This window comes from Rutidosis leptorrhynchoides, chromosome 9 (genome assembly GCF_046630445.1).
Source record: "Rutidosis leptorrhynchoides isolate AG116_Rl617_1_P2 chromosome 9, CSIRO_AGI_Rlap_v1, whole genome shotgun sequence".
NCBI classification, from domain to species: domain Eukaryota; kingdom Viridiplantae; phylum Streptophyta; class Magnoliopsida; order Asterales; family Asteraceae; genus Rutidosis; species Rutidosis leptorrhynchoides.
The window spans coordinates 324117501-324128995 of NC_092341.1; the positions used below are offsets into that span (position 1 = coordinate 324117501).

The 11495-nt window shown below is 34.6% G+C and overlaps 1 protein-coding gene across 1 annotated transcript; it reads left to right on the plus strand.

The window, feature by feature from the left end:
- Nucleotides 1–5851: 5851 nt before the first annotated feature.
- On the plus strand, nt 5852–8432 carry LOC139867514 (uncharacterized). The gene is made up of 5 exons (XM_071855877.1): nt 5852–5995; nt 6788–6923; nt 7432–7525; nt 7660–7740; nt 8072–8432. The coding sequence occupies exons 1-5, from the start codon at nt 5956–5958 to the stop codon at nt 8204–8206; spliced, it is 486 nt and encodes a 161-aa protein (XP_071711978.1). The 5' UTR covers nt 5852–5955; the 3' UTR covers nt 8207–8432.
- The last annotated feature ends 3063 nt before the right edge of the window (nt 8433–11495 follow it).

The window sequence follows — 11495 nt, forward strand, 5'->3', positions numbered from 1 at the left end:
GCCGGAGGTCCCCTTGAAAGCAATCTCTTTACCCGTCGAATAGAGAGAGGGAGAACTTTCTCCGCTCTTGTGAGTGTTTAACTCGGGGTGGAGAAATGATTTCTCTTTATTCTAGGATAGAGGAAGGATTGGCTACATCTCACCTCCCCCATACTCCACTCATATGGGATTGGGTTTTGTTGTTGTTGTTGTTGTTGTTGTTGTTGTTGTTGTTGTTGTTGTTGTTGTTGTTGTTGTTGTTGTTGTTGTATTTTATCAGTTTCGTGAACGTCGAATCTGTTTAAGTTTGTAGGTAAATTATATACGAAACTGAAACATATAAATTACACAAACATAATATTCATATAACGATCATGTAATCATAAACTGAAAATAAATTGATCTAACCGATTGAAGGTTTGAACTGGGCTTGTGTTTGACACAATTCCCTTAAGCAGCGTACTGCCGGACTTGAACACTTTCCAGTGTATTCGTTGAGGTGGAGATGGACGGTGTTGTCATCATCAGAACGAAGGAGATTTGTGTTACCACCGAAGAGTTGAGTGAAATTAAAAAGAGTTAGATTAAAGATATATAATGTTAGTAAACATAAATGATAATTAGGCGACAGTGTCGACCATATATAATTCAAGTTGTATAACCGACCATATATTAGTTAGGTGGCAGAGCCAACCATATTTAGTATAAATGTTGAGATAATCGTGCTGATAACGTGTTAGAATTTAGGATTTTATAACTACCTTTATTAGTTTGATTCTTGATTAAGAATACTAATAATGAATTGTAAGAACAAAGAGATATTGGAGAGAAAGAAAGAAACACTTTGTAAGTGTGAGAAATGGTGCAAGCTTAATGCTTGCATTCATGACTATTTATAGCAAAAATATCACAAGTTTAGGTAATACAATAATATTACTTTTGTATATCAATAATTGACTATCCATTTATATATATTTATTCTATATTATAACTTGGCTCAATATATTGACAAAGTTGATATTTAAGATCAATATACATTTTGTTTTTTTGTGAAAATCCCTCTTGAGACATATATAAATTTGTGTTTCTTGAACTTGGTACAAGAAAGGCTAACGATTTTCATCACTACAGAAAATCTACCATTGTCTATTTTATCCACAAATCATTTTCAATTCTCAAATCATCTACATTTTCACAATTGACTAATTCATGATTTTCATTTGCAACGTTCCTAACCACGATTAATAACTCTTTCATTGCTGTCAAAACACTCAAATCTTTTAGACCACTCCATGTAGATCTATTCTTTAACAGACCTCTCTCCTCCATATCAGCGCCACATTGGCACAACACCTTTAACATTTCTTTCACCTTCCTTTCACTATTTGCTCCCTATCATAAACTCCACCATCCCACTCTACCCATTTTCAATTATTATTTAAATATATAATAAAAATTAAACATTACATTTTATTAAAATAAAAGTAACATTACATTATTATAAATTAAACATTACATTAAACAAAAGCATTACATTACATTATTATAAATTAAAGCGATTACTAAATTAAAGATAATAAATAATATTAATTGTTTCGAACAAGATAATCATCTGAGAGTGTCTAAATGTGCTCGATCAAATGGATACGGAGTGTATGATGCGTGTTTCGATCTCGCAACTCTCGTGACATTCGGTCATGACCTTCAACTCGTTCCGACCAGGTACGTCGAGGGAGGTTAGCTGGGTTTCTGAGATAGTCTTCTTCGAGGTCACATAATTGCGCCCATTATCTTCAGTTATCATGTTGTGTAGTATAGCAAAAGTGTACATGATTTGCCGGATCTTATTTAATTTTAACGGTCTTGCAGGGTGTTTTAATATCGCCCAACGACCTTGAAGTACCCCGAAAGCTCGCTCGACATCTTTTCTTGTCGCTTCTTGAAATTTTTTAAACTTTATATTTTTTAGCTCGATTGGACATTTAAATGACTTGACAAGTGTTGCTCATTATGGGTAAATGTCGTCTACCAGGTAGTAGCCTTTATCAAATTCACGTCCATTGATATTAAATCGAACCTCTGGAGCTCTATCATCCAATAATTCTTCAAACAAATCTGATTCATTGAGAACATTGATATCATTGTTCGAACCTGTTGGACCGAAGTAAGCGTGCCAAATCCACATATCGTACGATGCAACCGCCTCGAGCATTATTGTTGGCCTTTCGTGATACCCCCTAGTGTAATGACCCTGCTACGCAACCGGACAATTTTTCTAAGCCCAATGCTTTAAATCGATACTACCTAACATGCCCGAAAAACCATGCATTTCAGAGTGTTTAGCATGCAATCGGCGAACGTCATCTTCAGTAGGTTTCCTTAAATACTCAGCTGAAAACAGATACACAATACATTTACAATAATTCTTTAAACAATCAGAAGAAGTTTGTCGTCCCATATGTAAATATTCATCAAACGTATCGGGTGCAATTCCGTATGCCAATTGACGTATGGCCGATGTACATTTTTGATAAATATTAAACCCAAGTTGGTGAGTACAATCATAATGTTGTTTAAAGATTTTAAAATAACTAGGTAAGGGTTGAGCAGAGTAATTCGTAATAGCATAAGCAACGGAGAAATAAGGACCTGCTCATTCGGTAGCGTTTTCTGAAATAATCTCCTGGAAAAGTTGGATCGTCGGAAAAATAGTCGTTGAACAAACGAATTCCGGTAGCAATTCGGTTTCTGTTCAACCGATGTCTCCTCCTAATTCTCCGAGCATTATCTTCAGCATCCAACGTATCAAGTGAGTCGAGTACATTGAGTGCATTATAACCGCCTTCAATCCAATCTACATCAGAATCTGACGAAGTGCTTTCGTTATCGCTATCGGAATATTGAGAATTACTCATTATTATTAAGTTTATAAGAGTGAAAGTATGAGAAAGTAAATAATTTGAGTGTGTAAAGATGGTTTATGAGGTATGTGTATTTATAGTGTAAAATTAAATGATTTAAAAAATAAAAATAAAAAACGGCTATATCCAAACTTCAACGGCTATATCAAATATTTAAATAATTAATTGATTTAAAATAAATGAAATTTAAATTTTGTGAATAAAAAGAATATCAAACAAGGCCCACTAGGACCCACACCCAATTCGTCAACATCCGTTGCAGTAGCAACGAACGAGACCAGTGGCGAGAAGCTGTTTATGGCTGTTGCTCGGTGGCGGGGGGTGGCGATAAGTGGCGGTACTCAGTCACGATCCATAGGTAGTGGCCTTACTCATTAATCATCCATCAGTGGATGGAAATGTCATCTTCTCATGAACATGAATATCTATAAGAAATAAAGTGAAACAGTTTGTAAGAAATTAAAGTTTGATCAGTCTCACACCTAATTGTAACATCTCAGGTAACACGTTCCCCGTAGCATGATATTGTCCGCTTTGCCCATAGACGCACGGATTTTTCTTGGCAACCACACACGACGAGCACTTTCCCAGGAGGTCACCCATCCTGGCAGTGCTCTCGCCTGAGCACGCTTAACTGCAGAGTTCTCATGAGATCTGCTGCGCTTGTGGTCCTAAAACGCATCATGCTAGGTCTCCACACCCTTATAAGGCATGCTTCGTTCCCCTCTCCAACCGATGTGGGACGGATGTAACACGGATGTTACAATCCTCCCCCTAATGGGACATAGCGTCCTCGCTGTGCACGTTTGGTCCGGGGCCTGGCTCTGATACCATCTTTCATTAGTGGGGACGCATCCCACTCAGTGCCTTCCCAGCTAACCGCCTGGTGACCACTGAGCGTACCTCAGACACTGATTTTACGGCCCTGCCTCTCGGCAAAACCAACCATATTCGGATCGCGAGGAGTAAGAGCCAATGCTTCGTCATAGGTAACACTGTGAGAACCCCCTCTACGCGACACATCTTAAACCAGCTCTGATACCATCTGTAACATCCCAGGTAACACGTTCCCCGTAGCATGATATTGTCCGCTTTGCCCGTAGGCGCACGAATTTTTCTTGGCAACCACACACGACGAGCACTTTCCCATGAGGTCACCCATCCTGGTAGTGCTCTCGCCTGAGCACGCTTAACTGCAGAGTTCTCATGAGATATGCTGCGCTTATGGTCCCAAAATGCGTCATGCTAGGAAAGGTCTTCACACCCTTACAAGGCATGCTTCGTTCCCCTCTTCAACCGATGTGGGACGGATGTAACACGGATGTTACACTAATTATGGTTTAAATATGTATGTGAACAAATTCTTTTTTTTGACAAAGGATTTACCATCAAACAACTTCTTACGTTATTAGAGAATGGTGTAATGATACCTTGTTGTCAAGGTACACGCGTTTTGAGTTACGTCTATGTTAACTATCTTTTGAAGTTCATAAACTTGTGTTCTCAACTTCTCATCCTCTAGATATTTGTTGAACACCTTGGTGCAAAAGAGAGCTCATTGGTTAACGACATTTGCAAGGTTACTATTGTTGTTGTATCTAATGAATGCTATTTTGGTTAGTATTGTTGTTAATTACATTGATATTTAAGCTAATATTTTTTGTTAATGAATCCAAGAGGACTTTGGTGGAAGTCATAATATCATGATTGAAAATAAACTTATGACATAAATTTGATACAAGTGGATACAGTGAAAATTTTAAATAATGACTTGCCTAAATTTTTGGGTGATGATATGTACACAACTTATTTTTGTTATGTACACAACCATCATGCTTTATAGTGTTGTACAGTACAATACTGTAAAGCATGATGGTTCTGTACATAACAAAAATGGGTTGTGTACATATCACTCCCCTAAATTTTTAAGGTCGTACTGCTATGACGTTGATAAGAATGGTTATTGGTGATGATAAATTTTTAATAGTTCATAAATCTCGTTTTTCATAGTGGTTTATTTTTTGAAGTGTAAACACAATCAAAGATCTAAAGTGCAACCAAAGAGTCAATGACTTGGCGGTATTGATGTCATCCTTACAACCTTGAGGTTGAGGGTTCGAGTCCTGCTTAGAATATTTTGTTATGTATATATTCGTGATAGTATTAGGTGGATGTGAATTTGTCTTTTAAAAAAATGATAATATCTAAAGTGCAAAGTAGGGGTGTAAGCGAGCCTAACTCGAGCTCGACTGGGTTCGAGCTCAGTTCGTTTAGAATTTTTTGAGCTCGAGTCTCGGCTCTTATGCATTTAAGAAAACTCGAGCTCAGCTCCTTTATTTAATAATATTATTAATTAATTATAATAATGTTTAATTTCGATATATATTATTTATTTCATAATTTTTAATTTTTAAATATATATATATATATATATATATATATATATATATATATATATATATATATATAATACGTTTTACTCATTATAATCTTTATACTTTATAAACGATAATAACTACTACTCACTTCGTTCCAGATTAATTGTTTAGTATTCCTTTATGAGATGTCTCAAATAAAGTCAACTTTCAAATATGGTAAATTTTTTTTATTGAAGTTCGCAATGTTGTCACTATAAACTAATTAAATTATAAAAGTAAGACAGTTTTTCTAATTAATTGATTAAGAGTAAAAATATAAATTTAAAAAAAAAATACAATGTTGTAATAATATTTCATTAAAATGTGTAGGAGGGATTGTTATGCAATTATTGTATGTATCGGAAAGTTCGAATAGACTCACGAGTTTGATCGAGTTCGTTTAATAATCGTTTTTTAAAATAAGTTCGAGCTAGACTCGAGCTCGTTTTAAGTTGACTCGAATCGAATTTTTTACCGAGTCCCAGCTCGGTACCTCGGCTCATTTACATTCTCAAATCCATTTGGGTATCTCAATTCCTTTCTGACACTGCCAAAAAGCCTCCTTCTTTGGTTGTCTACTTTTTAAACCCCGTTTTTTTTCTTTTCTCGATCTTCAATTATTGATCCATTCACCATCAATGGCTGCAACCACCATCATCTCACCTGCTTCACTTTCTGGTAATTTTATAAAAGATAACATTTTTCCTGTTACATCTTTGATTTTTCTTGGAAATTGTTTATAATATGACATTTGCAATCTTTTTTTATAAGATTTGTGGTTATGTTATCTTGTATTTCATGATTTCTTGTAATTTTGTTTCTTTACTATTATTGGAAATGGATTCTAATATGTTAATGTTAATCATTTTTATCATACATATGGTTTAAAGATTGTTGTTTGGTACCCGTTAGTTTCTTGCCCTAATTTATATGATTTATGATTATCTTTCTCTCGTGGGTTGTCAAGATCAAGATATATATAGTTATGTATATTTATTTTAGCTATACCATTTATTTCTAATAATTTTATTTGCCCTAGTTAACATTTTTGCATTGAGCTACTTAGACTTTGCAAACTTGCAGTACAAAAGTAAGTCAAACGTGTAGATAAAATAGGTTTTTCTTACTAAATTTGCTTATTTTTATAGGTTATGACAAATTCTAAGAGATATGCACAACAAAAAAGTTGTATTTGGATGTTGAATTGTGTAGGTAAAGTAATAATCTTATGCTTAGCTTAAAGATTGGACTTTTTGTAGAATAATTTAATCGAAATCAAAAACTGTGGCCTTGTGAATGTTGATATACAGTTGTTGTATTTGTCTCTAGAATTTCATTTATGCTTTAGGATGTGTCGGAAATGGACATAATTGCGTGTAATGCATGTTTTACGTTATTATCATTTTTATTTTTATTTTATTTATATTCTACAATTAGATCTTTCTGTAATTATGTTTCATCATAATACAGTTCAAAGTAGTCGTAAGGGAAATGATAGTCAGTCTGCTAATTCTTGCTTTTTCGGTAATACGGCAACTCTGACTTTTCAAAGAAAGTCAAACCTACAAAGATCTCAGCAGAAGTTGGCGGTTTGTGCACAGTACAAGTAAGATATCTCTATATCCAGCTTTTTTAATAGCAACTAAGTGTACGAAAAATTTATAAGATTTGCATATGACATATGTGTTGGTTCAATTGAATGCATTAATGTATTGGAAACTTAAAAAATTTGGTATTTATTCATTATAGTTATGTATCCAATAACGACGTTTATCGGCCATGTATTTCTGAATAGCCAAATAATTAAGAACCGTCTATAACTGGCTAATAACCAAATTAGCGTACTTCAAATTTCATTGATAGTTGAGATTTAGACTCTATTTTTATCTTTTCAGTCATGTTTTATTTTTGGAACAGCAAACACGCGCGCGCACACACACACCCCCCTTTTTGTCCTCCACTGAACTCGAACTCACAGCCTCAAGTTTGCCAGGCCATAAGCCCTTTGTATCTAAGACAGGATATCATATGCAGCTGATATTTTTGTACCTTATTTGTCGTTAATTCGTTATCAGTTGATCTAAACTTACTTTTCTATATCGTGTTGTATTCAGTGACCGTAGTGGTGGAGGCGCCGGTGACTTTATTGCTGGTTTTCTTTTGGGGGGTGCGTTATGTGGAACCCTCACATACATATTTGCTCCACAGGTGAACCACTAAAGCATGCGTATTTTATCTATAGTTTTCGTTTCTTAAATTAAAACTGCAACTTTTTTTCATTTAATGCGTGAATCAAGATTCAAGATTTAACCTGAATGTTGGCGTTTTGATTTGATCACCAGATAAGAAGGTCTCTCTTAAACGAAGATGAATATGGATTTAGGAGGGCGAAAAGACCAATTTATTATGATGAAGGTTTAGAGGTGCGTTTTATACTTTGTATTTGATTTTGAACTATTTATGCTTGTTTTGTTTCTCTAAAGGTTAAATCTTGATCAACCTGGTCTTGGAGGTGTCAGTTCTGACCCATGTACTTATGAATGTGTTAATTTGGGTTGTGTTTATGGGTCAAATAGTTGCAATAAAAAAAATTCACTTCAGTAACCCATGTCTAAATCGATGCACTATTTTAAAGTTTTCAATTGTTATTGTTATATCAATAACATTACTTTTTAAAAAATTAGAGCAAACGTCACGTCTAGTAACCTCAACCGGTCCTCATTAATCTTTTTATTTCGTTTCTTAAAAATGCAGAAAACCAGACAGACTTTGAATGCTAAAATAAGCCAGCTTAATTCTGCGATCGACAATGTGTCCTCACGGTTGAGGGGCGGGAATAATGTGCCGCAAGTGCCAATTGAGACTGACCCAGAAGAAGCCACCATGTGAGCATATCGGTATACTTTCGCTCTGGTTGGGAATCAACAAATCTGGTATAAAAAAAGATAATATCTGCAAGTGCTACTTGAGTTTGCTAAATATGTGTTGATATTCTTATAACTTTGGTTTACTTTTATCCATTACATAAAAGGACATGTGTACACTTGATCATATCTGCTCTTTTGTTAGTTACTCTGAATTCATCTGTTCTTATAGATTCTCTTAAATGAAATTTATTTTTGATTTGAACTAAAAGGGTGTAGCTTGAACCAAGGTTGCAAAACTCGTTACGCGGGGTGTACTCGGTTGGGACTTTGAAGGAACTAATCGGCAACTTGGGGATTAGTCGGATTAGACTTGTGCAAAAATAGAAGAAAATCATAAACATAAATATAAAGTTTAACATAATTGTCTAAGAGCATAAACATAATCGTTCATTTATTCAAAAACTCAATTTCAAGTTTACATTCATATTAAAATATTAACTGATTTTGACTTTTGCTAACAAATTCGATTTTGACTCATTAATTAATTTGAACGATTGTCCGATTAATGAAATGGAGTTTGAAAAATCGGATCGGCCTGTCCTTATAAAAAAGTCGTCGGGGATTAGATGAGAGCAATCGGGATTTTTTACAACAGTCGCTTAAACTCATAAGTAGATACATGTACCCTTAAACCAAACACCCTTTACTTTTCTTGCCTTGTGTTGGATCCCATGCTAGGATCTTTTGATCAAAGGACAAGAATCGATGACGAATTTGAACATGAACAAGTGATGAGAATGATGAACACATGAAGAACAACATGAACACAAACATTAAGCAACTTATTCAAGCTAAGATTAAATGTAATAAACATGATAAACGATTACAATAAGAGATTACACTAATCTAGCTATCAAATCTTCATTTCCATGGTGGTTGGAACATCAATCCACCATGGATCCTCTCCACCATGAAGGTGAAGAGGTGGAGCTCACCTCACTCTAACTTTTAAGTGCTCACAAAAACTTTGGAGGTGCTCTAATGACAAATGAACCAAGTAACTCTGTATATAGGACGTTTTGTCACATATGCTCATGTGACTAGAGTTTACTTGTTCAATACAATCATAGGTGTACAATGGAATAATGAACGTTATTCGCCCAGCGACGGCCATACAAATATGCATAAACAAATTCCCCCTTGGACGTTGCTGGCGAATTATTGTAAACACCTCTTGCAATCTTCAGTCAATCTCTGCAGTAGTACCATAATCTAATGAATCACAAGCTCCGTCGAAAGTCTTCCAGAATACGTAAAAACCCAAACTTCGAATATCAATGTTTCCGCTCATTGAAGTCGAAATGCTAATAGTCATCCCGTAGTTTCTTCAAACTTCACTCGTACGTGTTACCCATAGTACTAAAGCAACCAGATTCCCCCTAAGACTGAACTCGATCAAATTCCTGATGTTCTAGTCTTCATACAAACCAATAAGCTCGGTATCATCAACTGTAAAACTTCCCCCTCTTCTAATAGCTGCATCCTAATAAACTTTATAAAGCACGTATCGTCCTCATGACTCAAACAATATAGGCATATATTAGAGGCTTTCATCCCACAACTAACGATCCCAAACATATCAATAAGTACTCCAATTAGTCACCAAGAATGACAAATGTATGATCATGTGATTGCGCAACAATAACCCAAAACAAATTCCCTCTACAAAGCGGAATCAATAAAATGCGGAAGATAAAATATAACGTCATTGGCCCATAAAAGTCGTATGCTCCCGACTACCCCACAAAAACATCTCAAAAACAAGTGTTTCCGTACTCACTTAATAAATAAGTCTAACGGACAAAGGAGGTTATCCATTAAACTTTATACATCGAGACATCAGTGAATGAAAGAAAGGTTTCGGAAAGGTTTGGTATGAAAAATATTGAATAATGAACATTAAGGATCATGGGTGAAAAACTTACAAAAGTTGAGGGACCAAAAGTATAAATTTTGAAACTTCGGGAGCTGAAAATGAAACTTTCAGAAACTTCAGGGACTGAAATTGTAATTTTCTGAAACTTCAGCTGAACCGGGTCGGATAACGGGTCGGATTCGGATCTGGATCCTGATCTGGGTCGGATTTGTTGCTGACCGGGTCATGGACTGGTTCGGATCAGGTTTTGAATGGTTCATGAGACGACCCGTCCTAATCCATAAGGATGAATACAATAACATATGATTACATCGCGAGGTATTTGACCTCTATATGATACATTTTACAAATATTGCATTCATTTTTAAATGACAACCTTTCATTACATCGAAAGTTGACATGCATGTATACCATTTCATAATATCCAACTTATAAATGACCTAATCTGTTATTTACTTAATAATAATCTCTATTGAACTCAACGACTTGAATGCAACGTCTTTTGAAATATGCCATGAATGATTCCAAGTAATATCTTTAAAATGAGCAAATGCACAGCGGAAGATTTTCTTAATACCTGAGAATAAACATGCTTTAAAGTGTCAACCAAAAGGTTGGTGAGTTCATTAGTTTATCGTAATCAATCATTTCCATAATTTTAATAGACCACAAGATTTCCTTTATTCAATAATCATACACTCGCAAGTGTTTAAAAATCATTCATATGAATTGAACACCTGGTAACCGACATTAACATCATGCATATAGAATATCCCCAAAACAGAAATCCATCTGTATAATATAAACTCGAAGTACTAAAGCATACCATTTTCCAGTATGGAGGGTGTTAGTGCCCGTAGATCTACCTTTAGGATTCGCGTCAATTAGGGTGTATGTACCCTAATTCTTAGGCTACCAAGCTAAAAGGGGTGATATTCGATTCGATAATCCAACCATAGAATGTAGTTTCAAGTACTTGTGTCTATTTCGTCAAACATTTATAAAAGCAGCGCATGTATTCTCAGTCCCAAAAATATATATTGCAAAAACATTTAAAAAGGGAGCAAATGAAACTCACAATACTGTATTTTGTAGTAAAAATACATATGACGTCATTGAACAAATGTAGGGTTGGCCTCGGATTTACGAACCTATATTATTCATATATATATATTAACACACGTAATTGTATTCGAACAAATTTATATATATATTTATTAGTGGTAGCACTTTTATATTAATAACTTATAGGTTTCATTATTTAATTAAATATATTCATTTTATATATTTTAAATAAGTAAAGATATTAATATGGTTAAGTTATGGGTATTAAATATATTTTTATATAAAGATCATTTATTTGTTAAATTAATAA